This window comes from Somniosus microcephalus, unplaced genomic scaffold, assembly GCF_052327205.1.
Source record: "Somniosus microcephalus isolate GS21.2 unplaced genomic scaffold, FLI_Smic_1.0 unresolved_chr1, whole genome shotgun sequence".
In the NCBI taxonomy this organism is placed as follows: domain Eukaryota; kingdom Metazoa; phylum Chordata; class Chondrichthyes; order Squaliformes; family Somniosidae; genus Somniosus; species Somniosus microcephalus.
In genome coordinates, this window is record NW_028225179.1 from 162,581,212 (window position 1) to 162,595,849 (window position 14,638).

Here is a 14,638-nt window from a genome sequence, read left to right on the forward strand (position 1 = left end):
ACTTTTCTGCATTAAATTTCATCTGCCACATGTCTGCCCATTCCACCAGCATGTTTATCTCCTCCTGAAGTCTATCACTCTCCTCCTCACTGTTCGCTGTACTTCCAAGTTTTGTGTCATCTGCAAATTTTGAAATTGTGCCCTGTACACCCATGTTGAAGTCATTGATATATATATCAAGAAAAGCAGTGATCCTAGAACCGACCCCTGGGAAACACCACTGTATACCTTCCTCATGTCCAAAAAAACAACTGTTCACCACTACTCTGTTTCCTGTCACTTAGCTAATTTCGCATCAATGCTGCCACTGTCCTTTTTATTCCATGGGCTTCAACTTGCTGGCAAGCCTATTATGTGGCACCTTGTCAAATGCCTTTTGGAAATCCATCTATACCACGTCAACTGCATTACCCTCATCAACCCTCTCTGTTACTTCATCAAAGAACTCAATCAAGTTAGTTAGCCATACCCTCTGTCTCCATGCATAGGTCTCCTTTTTGGTCCCTAATCAGACCCACCCCTCCTATTACTACTCTTCTATTTATATGCCTACTAGCTGGGGAGCCCCGCGTTGCGAGGGCAATTTTGGGGCGCGAGGGCAATTTTGGGGCGTTTGGTCTCCCTGCCCCTGTGTGTCCCCCCCCTCTCCCTGTCATGTCCTCTCCCTGTCCTATCCCTCCCTCCCCTCTCTCCCTCCCCTCCCCTCCCTCCCTCCCCTCCCCTCTCTCCCTCCCTCCCCTCTCTCCCTCCCCTCCCCTGTCTCCCTCTCCCCCCCCACCCCTCCCCTCCCCCACTCCCCTCTGTCCCTCTCTCCGGCCCCTCCCCCTGCCTAGCGCCTGAGGTCCGGTGCCGTTGCTGAGGTCCCCCGCGTATGGCTGATGGACGGCCGCTGCGGGCGGGCGGGCAGCGCATGCGCGGTGAGTGTGGGCGGCGCATGCGCGGTGAGTGCGGGCGGCGCATGCGCGGTGAGTGCGGGCGGCGCATGCGCGGTCAGTGCGAGCGGCCCGCGGGAGCCGGCAAGGCCGTTAGCGAGCGGGAAACTTCGGGCGGCGCGCCCGCGCTCCGTCCGCGACACCTGAGAGGGGGAAGTAGAGAGAGACAGAGAGGGAAGAGGAGAAGGAGAGAGAGGGAAGAGGAGAGAGGGAAGAGGAGAAGGAGAGAGAGGGAAGAGGAGAAGGAGAGAGAGAGAGGGAAGAAAGAGAGAGAGAGAGAGAGAGAAATTTTTTCAGCTTCAGGCCCCGAGTCCCCCCTGCGCGAGGGTGAGGAGGAGGGGGGGGGGGGGTTGCTAAACACAATATAAAACTCAAATAAATTGTTAATTAATTGCCTAACACATAATTGAAATATTTACCTTAGTTCCCTAACACACAGAAAGTGTGGGGGAAAAAATCGTGGAAAATCAAGATGGCGGCCACTCACCTCGGTTCAGAAGGATAAGGCCCGCCCACACACGCACCGATTGGTCGACCGGTCAGGTCACCGAAGCGTAGGATTGGTCAATCGTCGAGTCACTCGACACTCAACTGTAGGAAGACCTCGACGTCACACGGTCGCTAATGAGATGCTAATGAGTGGAACGCTGAACGTTTTTGGGATACCGCGGGCGGGATTTTTGTCCGGCCGAAACGTAAATACGCCTATGACCGGTCCGGAATCGCAAGCTTTCTTTTGAGGCGACGTGCGCATCGGTACGCTCTGTAACTTCCAAACGTATAGAGACCAGGCGGACAGACAGACAGACATCGGGACAGACAGACAGAAGAGCCGCTTTATATATATAGATAGAAGACTTTTGGATTACCTTTTATGTTGGCTGCCATTCTATTCTCATACCCTCTCTTCGCCCCTCTTATTTTCTTTCTCACTTCTCCTCTGACCTTTCTATATATAGCCTGATTCTCAGATGTATTTGCAACCTGACACCTGTCATATGTGCTCTTTTTCTGTTTCATCATATTCTTTATCTGTTTCGTCGCCCAGGGAGCCCTGACTTTAGTTGCCCTGCCTTCCCCCCTAGTGGGAATGTACCTCAACTGTACCTGAATTAATTCCTCTTTAAAGGCATTATGGTTTTGCCCGCCAAGCTTTGATTCCAGTTTACCTGGGCCAGCTCCATTCTCATCCCACTGAAATTGGCTTTCCCCCAATTAAACATTTTAAATCTAGATTGCGCCCTGTTCTTTTCCATAGCTAATCTATGGATACTATGATCACTGTTCCATAAATGTTCACCTACTGACACTTGCTCCACTTGACCTACCTCATTCCCCAGAACCAGACCCAACAATGCCTCCTCCCTCGACGCGTCAGAAACATACTGAAAGTTCTCCTGAACACACTTCAGAAATTCTTCCTCTTCTCTGCCCTTTACATAATGAAAGAGGTGGTAGTTGAGATACTGGATGGCATAAAAATTGATAAACAGGAGGTACTAGAAAGGCTGGCTGTACTTAAAAGTAGCTTGAGTGGCAACCCATCCACCACCTTAAACATTCACTCCCTCCACCACCGGTGTACCGTGGCTGCAGTGTGTACCATCTACACGATGTACTGCAGCAACTCGCCAAGGCTTCTTCGGCAGCACCTCCCAAACCCGCGACCTCTTCCACCTAGAAGGACAAGGGCAGCAGGCGCTTGGGAACACCACCACCTCCAAGTTCCCCTCCAAGTCACACACCATCCTGACTTAGAAATATATCGCTGATCCTTCATCGTCGCTGGGTCAAAATCCTGGAACTCCCTACCTAACAGCACTGTGGGAGTACCTTCACCACACGGACTGGAGCGGTTCAAGAAGGCGGCTCACCACCACCTTCTGAAGGGCAATTAGGGATGGGCAATAAATGCTGGCCTTGCCAGCGACGCCCAGATCCCATAAACTAATAAAAAAAAAGTAATCAGGACTGTCAATAGGATGCCAAGGGAAGTAAAGGTGGAAATTGCAGAGGAACTGGCCATAATCTTCCAATCCTCCTTAGATACGGGGGTGGTGCCAGAGGACTGGAGAATTACAAATGTTACACCCTTGTTCAGAAAAGGATGTAAAGATAAACCCAGCAACTACAGGCGAGTCAGTTTAACCTCGGTAGTGGGGAGGATTTTAGAAACAATAATCCGCAACAAAATTAACAGTCATTTGGACAAGCGTGGATTCATTAAGGAAAGCCAGCACGGATTTCTTAAAGGCAAATCGTGTTTAACTAACTTGATTGAGTTCTTTGATGAGGTAACAGAGAGGGTTGATGAGGGCAATGCAGTTGATGTGGTGTACATGGACTTCCAAAAGGCATTTGATAAAGTGCCACATAATACGCTTGCCAGCAAAGTTGAAGATAAAGGGACAGTAGCAGCATGGATACAAAATTGTCTAAGTGACAGGAAACAGAGTAGTGGTGAACAGTTGTTTTTCGGACTGGAGGAAGGTGTACAGTGGTGTTCCCCAGGGGTCGGTACTAGGACCACTGCTTTTCTTGATATATATTAATGTCTTGGACTTCGGTGTACAGGGCACAATTTCAAAATTTGCAGATGATACAAAACTTGGAAGTATAGTGAACAGTGAGGAGGATAGTGATAGACCTCAGGAGGACATAGACAGGCTGGTGGAATGGGCAGACTTGTGGCAGATGAAATTTAATGCAGAGAAGTGCAAAGTGATACATTTTGGTAGGAAGAACGAGGCGAGGCAATATAAACTAAAGGGTACAATTCTAAAGTGAGTGCATGAACAGAGAGACCTGGGGGTATATGTGCACAAATCGTTGAAGGTGGCAGGGCAGGTTGAGAAAGTGTTTAAAAAAGCATGCGAGATCCTGGGCTTCATAAATAGAAATATAGAGTACAAAAGTAAGGAAGTTATGACGAAGCTTTATAAAACATTGGTCCGGCCTCAACTGGAGTATTGTGTCTAATTCTGGGAACCACAATTTAGGAAGGATGTGAAGGCCTTAGAGAGGATGCAGAAAAGATTTACAAGAATGGTTCCAGGGATGTGGGACTTCAGTTACATGGATAGACTGGAGAAGCTGGGGTTGTTCTCCTTATCGCAAAGAAGATTGAGAGGAGATTTGATAGAGCTGTTCAAAATCATGAGAGATCTGGACAGAGTAGATAGAGAAACTGTTCCCATTGGCGGAAGGGTCGAGAATCAGAGGACACAGATTTAATGTCATTTGCAGAAGAACCAAAGGCGAAATGAGGAAAAACTTTTTTACGTAGCGAGTGGTTAGGATCTGGAATGCACTGCCTGAGAGTGAAGGGATAATTACTAGTCCTAGCCCCTTTCGGGCTACCCCAGATCAGGCGTATTCCCCAGATGTTCACCTTCAACTAAAGTTAGAGATAGCCGAATCCTAAAGACGCTTAATTGGGTCTAAAGGTCCAGACTATCTCTCCCTAAAGGAAAGGAATGACCTGAAGATGTTACCATCCTCCAGATAGCACTTTTACTAAGTTTAACTAGACTGTAACCTTCTGGGTATTATGAGGGTCCGGAAAACTCCTCCAGAATTCTGCAACTCCTCACCAAAGAGTGTACAGAGATTGAGTTTGCGAGTTTGATACAGAAGTACTATGTGAGACAATTCTAAAAATATATAGATTTATTAAAGAACCGACATGCAGTTAACAGCTGGTGATTCAGTCGCAACATTAACAGTTCAAAATACAAATCTTTACAATTCTTATCATCAGAGATCTTTATTCTCAAATCTTAACGTCATTACATTTTTACATTTCTACTTATTCTTATTCCAGGATATCCACCAAAATCAAATACCTTTGATTATCCGAGACTCAAAGAGTTTTAGGCTTTCAGAGCCTGTCTCTGAAGCTGAAAATCGCTTTGCCCCTTCCAGTGAATTCTGTCTTCCCATTTGAAAGTTCTATATTTATATTCTTTCTCAGTGGTATATCCTTTGAAGTTTTCTGCTGATGAAAGCTAATTATCTCTAGTCATATTTCTGTTGACCCTTTCTATTCTTACAGTCAGTTCAGTTGTTAGCTTGCAGAATCGTGTCTCTACTTTTAGGTGTTCAAAACTTGTCTTAAAAACAATGTGACAGCAGTGGCTCTATTTGATGTCATTTTTACGAAGGTCTCCTGTTCAATTCTTAAGTCACCTCAGCTGGTTGTAAGCAGACTTCGTGTCTCCTAGGTGTTCCAAGTTCAACACAAAAACAATGTGATTGCTTGGTGCATCTATTGATGTCATATTTATGAAAGTCTTCTGTTTGTATTTTTTTACATAATGTAAATTAAAAACACTTCAACCGGATGCACCATTGTCCCCCTAGCCACCTCAGTTGGTTGTATTAAGAATTATGTCTCCTGTCTTTCATTTGATGTCATATTTATGAAGGCATATGTTTCTTTAATTTATGTGATTTATTTCAAAGTGTTGGTTTAAGACACTTTAACAGGGTATTATTGTGTTCTTTCCAAGCTGCAGACTTTCTGGAAGCTCTAACCCTCTGCTTCAATAGGACTATTGTTTCAGTGTCAATAACTGATCTTACCTCAAAAGCCTGTATGGTGTTTACAGCTTTGTGTCGTTGAGGCTTTTAGACTTTTAAACCCAGTTTGTCATGTTTTAATAAGTCAGAGTATTTCATAGGATGGTGTATTTTGCCCCTCAGCTTGTTATTAAACATAACGATAAAAGTGGTTTACCACAATAGGTATGGCTCATTCCTTCACAAGAGGGTGGTGGAGGCAGATTCAATCGTGGCTTCAAAAGGGAATTGGATAATAATAATAATAATCAACTTTATTGTCATTGTTAGTGCACAAGTGCAGTACAACGAAATGTAGGCTTGCGGCTCCCGAGAGTGTACATTTAGATTAAGACATTTAAACATTCAACATTCATTTGGCTTGTAATACATTAACATAAACATAATAAAGTGCATTGGCAGATGTGCAGGCTTTAGAGTTTATTTGTAGAGTTCAGTAGGATGACAGCCCTGGGAAAGAAGCTGTTCCTAAATCTGGTCGTTCGGGTGCGAATGCATCTGTAGCGTCTCCCAGATGGCAGGGGGGTGAACAAACTGTGGCTGGGGTGGGTAGGGTCTTTGATGATGGTCAGTGACCTCCGTAAACAGCGTTTCTGGTAGATGTTCTCTATGGTCGGTAGCCGGGTGCCGGTAATGCGTTGGGCAGTTTTGACTACCCGCTGCAGGGCTTTCCGGTCATAGGAGCTACAGCTGCCATACCATACTGTGATACAATTCGTCAGGATGCTCTCTATTGTGCAGCGGTAAAAGTTTGAGAGGATCAGGGGTGACAGGTTACATCCCTTCAGCCTCCTTAGGAAATATAGGCGCTGCTGGGCCTTCTTCACCAGAGAGGAAGTATTGAGGGACCAGGAGAGGTCTTCCGTGATGTGGACTCTGAGGAACTTAAAGCTGTCCACCCTTTCCACCACAGCCCCATGGATGTGGATGGGGGTGTGACTTCCGCCTTTTTAGACTTCCTGAAGTCCACAATGATTTCCTTGGTTTTCTTGATGTTAAGGGCCAGGTCAGTAGTACCTGAAGGAAAAAAAATTGTAGGGTACAAGTGATCCTGCAGAGAGCTGGTACGAGCTTGACAGGCCGAATGGCCTCCTTCTGTGCTGTAACCATTCTATGATTTAATTCTTGTCTGATCTGTGCTGTTCCTTCACTGAGACAGATAAATGATTGTTACTTGGTAACATGTTGGCTACAGACTCTGTTATTGATCTGTGCCGCTAAAATTTGATTATCCTCTCCCACATCATTCCTCTGATCCGTGTTTCTGTTTTATTTCAGAAGGAAGTTTCCCGGGACATGAGGTTTGACAGTCTCTGTATTGACATTTAAATTCAATTACTAATTAGTCAAAAAGCAACAGTGATTATACTGAATGTTTTATATTCACAGGATTTCTTTCATTAGTGCTCAGGGTGTTACACTGCCAGTGGTACCTGACTCTGTGTCACTGGGAATATTCAACGGCCCTCTACAGTACACAGTGTGGAAAGAAATGAGAGCGAGCATCAGTCCAGGTAAATAACTTTCTGTCTTCCCATTTATCACTGTAAAGCTCTCATTGTGTGAATACAACAAATTTAGGGAAGAGGAAATTCATGTGGAAAATTCAGATAGAACGGAGAGGGTGAATGAGTGCAGTGCGGTTGATGATGTGTATGTGGACTTTCAAAAGTCGTTTGACAAAGTACCACATAATAGACCTGTTCGCAAAACTGAAGCGCATTGGATTAAAGAGACAGTTGCATAGATACAAAATGAGCTGAGAGACAGAAAGCAGAGAATAGTAGTGAACGGTTGTTTTTCGCACTGGAGTCCAAAGATGTGCGGGTTAGGTTGATTGGCCATGATAAAAATTGGCCCTTAGTGTTAGGGGGGATTAAATGTGTGGGGTTACGGGGATAGGGCTTGGGTGGGATGGCTGTCGGTGTAGGGACCGGGTGCTAGGGTTTGGATGATCAGCCATGATCTCGTTGAATGGCGGAGCAGGCTCGAAGGGCCGAATGGCCTACTCCTGCTCCTAGTTTCTATGTTTCTAAGTATACAGTGATGTCCCCCAGGGGTCGGTACTGGGACCACTGCTCTTTTTAATAATATATTAATGACATGGACTTGGGTATACAGGGCATAATTTCAAAATTTGCAGCTAAAACGAAACTCGGAAATGTAGTAAACAATAAAGAGGGTAGTAACAGAATTAAGGAGGACATAGAGAGCCGGGTAAAACGGGCAGACATATGGCAGATGAAATTTAACGCCGAGGAGTGTGAAGTGATACATTTTGGTAGGAAGAATGAGAGGCAATATGAATTAAATGGTACAATTTTAAAGGGAGTGCAGGAAAGAGAGACCTGGGGTGCATGTACACAAATCTTTAAAGGTGGCAGGACAAGTAGAGAAGGCGGTTAAAAAGCAAATGGGATCTTTGGTTTTATTAATAGAGTACAAAAGCAAGGAAGTGATGCTAAACCTTTATAAAACACTGGTTAGGTCACAGCTGAAGTATTGTAGCGTAGCGGTAATGTCACTGGGCTAATAATCCAGAGGCCTGGACTAATGATCCAGAGATGAGAATTCAAATCCCACCACGGCAGCTGGGGAATTTAAATTCAGTTAATTAAATAAATCTGGTATCAGTAATGATAACCATGAAACTATCAGATTGTCCCAAAAACCCATCTGGTTGTCTAATGTCCTTTAGAGAAGGAAATCTACCTGGTCTGGCCTATAAGCAACAGCTGACATAGTCATACTCACAGAATCATACCTTTCAGCTAATGTCCCGAACTCCTCCATCACCATCCCTGGGTGCGTCCTGTCCCACCGGCAGGACAGACCCACCAGGGCTGGCGGCACAGTGCTGTACAGCCGGGAAGGCTCTGGGAGTCCTCAACATTGATGGCTTCAGGCCAAGCATGGGCAAGGAAACCTCTGGCTGATTACCACCTACCACCCTCAGTACTCCTCCATGTTGAACACCACTTGGAAGAAGCACTGAGAGTAGCAAGGGCGCAGAATGTACTCTGGGTGGAGGACTTCAATGTCCATCACCAAGAGTGGCTCGGTAGCACCACTACTGGCCAAGTCCTGAAGGATATAAATGTCAGTCTGGGCCTGCGACAGGTGGTGAGAGAACCAACATGGGGGAAAAACCTACTTGACCTCATCCTCACCAATCTACCTGTCGTGGATGCATCTGTCCATGACAGCATTGGTAGCAGTGATCACCGCACAGTCACTGTGGAGACGAAATCCCCTCTTCACACTGAGAACACCCTCCATCGTGTTGTGTGGCATTACCACCGTGCTAAATGGGATAGATTCAGAACAGATCTAGCAGCTCCAAACTGGGCATGCATGAGGCGCTGTGGGTCATCAGCAGCAGCAGAATTATATTCCACCACAATCTGTAACCTCATGGCCCAGCATATCCCTCACTCTACCATTACCACCAAGCCAGGGGACCAACCCTGGTTCAATAAGGAGTGTAAAAGAGCATGCCAGGAGCAGCACCAGGCATACCTAAAAATGAGCTGCCAATCTGGGGAAGCTGCAACACAGGACTACATGCATGCTAAAAAGCAGAAGCAGCATGCTATAGACAGGGCTAAGCGATCCCACAATCAACGGATCAGATCAAAGCTCTGCAGTCCTGCCACATCCAGTCGTGATTGGTGGTGGACCATTAAACAACAAATGGGAGGAGGCTCCATCAATATCCCCATCCTCAATGATGGTGGAGCCCAGCACATGAGTGCAAAAGACAAGGCTGATGCGTTTGCAACCATCTTCAGCCGCGTGTGGATGATCCATATCGGCCTACTCCCGAGGCCCCCACCATCACAGAAGCCAGTCTTCAGAAAATTTGATTCACTCCACGTGATATCAAGAAACGGCTGAGCGCACTGGATACAGCAAAGGTTATGGGCCCCAACAATATCCCAGCTATCGTGCTGAAGACTTGTGCTCCAGAACTAGCTGCGCCTCTAGCCAAGCTGTTCCAGTACAGCTACAGCACTGTCATCTCCCGGACAATGTGGAAAACTGCCCAGGTATGTCCTGTCCACAAAAAGCAGGACAAATCCAATCAGGCCAATTACCGCCCCATCAGTCTACTCTCAATCATCAGCAAAGTGTCATCGACAGTGCTATCAAGCGGCACTTACTCACCAATAACCTGCTCACTGATGCCCAGTTTGGGTTGCGTCAAGACCACTCAGCTCCCGACATCATTACAGCCTTGGTCCAAACATGGACAAAGGAGCTGAATTCCAGAGGTGAGGTGAGAGTGACTGCCCTTGACATCAAGGCAGCATTTGACCGAGTGTGGCATCAAGGAGCCCTAGTAAAACTGAAGTCAATGGGAATCAGGGGGAAAAACCTCCACTGGCTGGAGTCATACCTACCACAAAGGAAGATGGTTGTGGTGGTTGAAGGTCAATCATTACAGCCCCAGGACATCACTGCAGGAGTTCCTCAGGGCAGTGTCCCAGGCTCAACCATCTTCAGCTGCTTCATCAATGACCTTCCCTCCAACATAAGGTCAGAAGTGGTGATGTTCGCTGATCACTGCACAGTGTTCAGCGCCATTCACAACTCCTCAGATAATGAAGCAGTCCATGCCCGCATGCAACACGACCTGGACGACGTTCAGGCTTGGGCTGATAAGTGGCAGGTAACATTCGCACCACAGAAGTGCCAGGCAATGACTATCTCCAACAAGCGAGAATCTAACCACCTCCCCTTGACATTCAATGGCATTACCATCACCGAATCCCCCACCATCAACATCCTGGGGGTCACCATTGACCAGAAACTTAACTGGACCAGCCACATAAATACTGTGGCAAAAAGAGCAAGTCAGAGGCTAGGTATTATGCGGCGAGTGACTCACCTCCTGACTCCCTAAAGCCTTTCCACCATCTACAAGGCACAAGTCAGGAGTGTGATGGAATACTCTCCACTTGCCTGGATGAGTGCAGCTCCAACAACACTCAAGAGGCTCGACACCATCCAGGACAAAGCAGCCCGCTTGATTGGCACCCCATCCAGCACCTTAAACATTCACTCCCTCCACCACCGGCGTACCGTGGCTGCAGTGTGTACCATCTACAAGATGCACTGCAGCAACTCGCCAAGGCTTCTTCGGCAGCACCTCCCAAACCCGCAACCTCTTCCACCTAGAAGGACAAGGGCAGCAGGCGCATGGGAACTCCACCACCTCCAAGTCACACACCATTCTGACTTAGAAGTATATCAGCTGATCCTTCATCATCGCTGGGTCAAAATCCTGGAACTCCTTCCCTAACAGCACTGTGGGAGTACCTTCACCACACGGACTGCAGCGGTTCAAGGCGGTGGCTCACCACCACCTTCTCAAGAGCAACTAGGGATGGGCAATAAATGCTGGCCTTGCCAGTGACGCCCAGATCCCATAAACGAATTAAAAAAAAAAAAAAAATTCTGGGCACCAGACTCTAGGAAGGAATGCAAAGCCTTGAAGTGGGTGCAGAAGAGATTTACTAGAATGGTATCAAGGACAAGAGACTTCAGTTATGTGGAGTCACTGGAGAAGCTGGGATTGTTCTCCTTAAAGCAGAGGAAGTTAAGAGAAGATTTGATAGAGGTGTTCAAAATCATGAATGGTTTGATAGCATAAATAAGGACAAACTGTTTCCAGTGGCAGAACGGTCGGTAACCAGAGGACACAGATTTAAGGTGATTGGCAAAAGAACCAGAGGCGTGATGTGGAATGCGCTGCCTGAAAGGGCGGTGGAAGCAGATTCAATGGTAACATTCAAAAGAGAATTGAATAAATACTTGATGGGAAAATAAATTGCAGGGAAAGAGCAGGGGAGTGAATTTAATTGGATAGCTCTACCAAAGAGTCGACACAGGCACGATGGGCCAAATGGCCTCCTTCTGTGCTGCATCCTTCTATGAACACAGTTCATAAAATATTATCCCCAAAGATTTTGAACTTGGTTAGTGAAATCAGTGTACCTGTCTCTTACCTTAGTACAGGAAACTTTGTGCTATCCGGCACCCACGGGACCGAGCTGCTGCCGTTGCCTCAAAACTTCCGGATAGACCAGCGTCAATGTTATCAGATACGGAACTTTTCATCTCCGTATCTGACAACAAAGACTGTTGCTTAGCAAAAGCTTGTCAACACTCGGCCCGTGGCTTGGAAGCGTCTCTGAAGCTGTTGCTAAGATAGAGACGCTTTCCCAGAGCCTGCCGTATCTGACCACAAACACTGTTGCTCAGCAACAGCTTGTAAACACTCGGCCCAGTAGCTTGGAAGCGTCTCTGAAGCTGTTGCTAAGCTACAAAGACGCTTTCCAGAGCCTGCCTGTGAAAAGAATGCTAGGAGAAGAAAAAAAACCTAACCAAAACGGCTGCTGATTTCTGCCATTAGATCGAAGTTGCCGGACATACAATCTCCGGATAGCACAAAGTTTCCTGTATCAGACCCAGGAAATGTCTGAGTTATAATGGAGCGATATCGTGTGATTCTGACCCAGAAAATGTTCTCGCCCTTCGAACTGAGGGAGGATTCTACCGCACCCCGAAAATACCCAGATTGCAGCTCACCGTGACAGTGCAGGATACAACACAATTAATGTTAATGACAACAAACTATAACTGAAGGAATCAAACCTATTATACACTCACCAACATCACTTCATTCTTGATATAAAATATGAAATCAATCATATCGTTTTGGATTAATAAAACAATTAATTTGAAACACATAGGTCCAGCAAAGACTTTCCAACTCTCATCCCTAAACTTGAATCTGTACTTGCAGGCTCTTAATTTCACCAGGGCTCCTTTTATACTATTCGCAAGGTGAAAATGGGATCTATTTTCCCAGTCCAGCCCAGTGACCCTGAGGCTAATTGTGTACCCATCTGAACCGGTCTGACCGGGTTTCTTTTGGGCCTTCTTTGGACTGTGAGCCATAGAATCAGAGAATGGTTACAGCACAGAAGGAGGCCGTTCGGCCCGTCGAGCCCGCGCCCGCTCTCCGGTAGAGCACTTCAGCTAGTCCCACTCCCCCGCCCTTTCCCCGTAGCCCTCCGCATTTTTTTTCCTTCAGATATTTATCCAATTCCCTTTTGAAAGCCACATCTTTTTCCCACCTACAAACGGTCTTTAATCAAACTGGTTCCTCTGTGACAGACACATTCACCAAAGATTGTTAAAAGGTTATAAAATCAAAATTTGCATTAAATCATTTATAGATAAAAGATCTAGAGAACCTGAATTAAAAATATATACATTTCAAAACATTTACAATGAGACTGAATGGACACAGACAAGGAAATGTTAAACAGGAGCGAGACTCGATCAGATCTGCACCCTGCACTGATACCTGTATCACACACCTATACTGGGAGAGTCCACACTGATCAGAGCTACGTTCTGCAGTCTGCACCGATACCTGTACTGGGGGCGGGTTAGTCATTGATCAGGACCCAGATGACAGCAAGCTGCATGCTGATCATACCCCCGTTTTTAGACATTTATTTAGCATGATAAACAAGCTGCGGTGTAAAAATCTCCTGCAGCTTTGCATAAAGTTAATCTCACACAATGAAAAGCTACGGTCAAGCAGCCTTGCACTCAGCGAGCTGCAGTCATGTCTGATACTGAGTCGGTGGTAGGAGTTAAGAACATAAGAAACAGGAGCAGGAGTAGGCCATTCGGCCCTTCGAGCCTGCTCTGCCATTCAATGAGATCATGGCTGATCTTCTACCTCCCTCCTTTCTTGAATAGCGGTGTTACATTTGTGACCTTCCAATCCGCTGGAACCATTCCTGAATCTAGGGAACTTTGGAAGATCAAAACCAATGCATCCACTATCTCTTCAGCCACCTCTTTTAGAACCCTAGGATGTAGGCCGTCAGGTCGAGGGGATTTGTTGGCTATTAGTCCCATTAGTTTCTCTAGTACTTTTTCTCTACTTATATTAATTACGATAAGTTACTCGACCTGAAACGTTAACTCTGTTTCTCTCTCCACAGATGCTGCCTTCCATCACTTTGCTGGTGATTGAGAGTAGACTGATGGGGCGGTAATTGGCTGGGTTGGATTTGTCCTGCTTTTTGTGGACAGGACATACCTGGGCAGTTTTCCACATTGTCGGATAGATGCCAGTGTTGTAGCTGTACTGGAACAGCTTGGCTAGAGGCGCGGCTAGTTCTGGAGCACAAGTCTTCACGATAGCCGGGATGTTGTCCGGGCCCATAGCCTTTGCTGTATCCAGTGCACTCAGCCGTTTCTTGATATCACATGGAGTGAATCAAATTGGCTGAAGACTGGCTTCTGTGATGGTGGGGACTTCAGGAGGAGGCCAATATGGATCACCCACTCAGCACTTCTGGCTGAAGATGGTTGCAAACGCTTCAACTTTGTCTTTTGCATTCACGTGTTGGGCTCCACCATCATTGAGAGTGGGGATATTCATGGAACCTCCTCCTCCCATTAGTTGTTTAATGGTCCACCATCATTCACGACTGGATGTGGCAGGACTGCAGAGCTTTGATCTGATCCGTTGATTGTGGGTTCACTTAGCCCTGTCTATAGCATGCTGCTTCCGCTTTTTAGCATGCATGTAGTTCTGTGTTGCAACTTCCCCAGGTTGGCACCTCATTTTTAGGTACGCCTGGTGCTGCTCCTGGCATGCTCTTCTACACTCCTTATTGAACCAGGGTTAGTCCCCTGGCTTGATAGTAATGGTAGAGTGAGGGATATGCCAGGCCATGAGGTTACAGATTGTGGTGGAATACAATTCTGCTGCTGCTGATGGCCTGCAGCGCCTCATGGATGCCGAGTTTTGAGCTGCTAGATCTGTTCTGAATTTATCCCATTTAGCACGGTGGTAGTGCCACACAACACGATGGAGTGTGTCCTCAGTGTGAAGACGGGACTTCGTCTTCACAAGGACTGTGTGGTGGTCACTGCTACCAATACTGTCATGGACAGATACATCCGACAGGTAGATTAATAAAAAGGTAAAGTAATAAAAAGGGCAAAAGCAGGAACTAAGTGTCACAAAACATCTTTGAAAGTTCTCTATCTGAATGCACATAGCATTCGTAACAAAATAGACGAGTTAA

The 14,638-nt window shown here is 46.3% G+C and overlaps 1 protein-coding gene across 2 annotated transcripts in view; it reads left to right on the top strand.

The window, feature by feature from the left end:
* LOC147096431 (zinc-binding protein A33-like) overlaps positions 1–14,638 on the top strand; it is a 49,755-nt gene that overhangs the window by 15,434 nt on the left and 19,683 nt on the right. Inside the window, exons 4-5 of one of the 2 annotated variants that reach the window (XM_085975193.1) lie at positions 6,795–6,814; positions 6,903–7,027. In XM_085975193.1, coding sequence (XP_085831319.1) covers positions 6,795–6,814; positions 6,903–7,027 — 145 coding nt within the window. Of the gene's footprint in view, positions 1–6,791; positions 6,815–6,902; positions 7,028–14,638 lie in introns of both variants that reach the window. The other variant, XM_085975192.1, reaches the window with a different exon arrangement.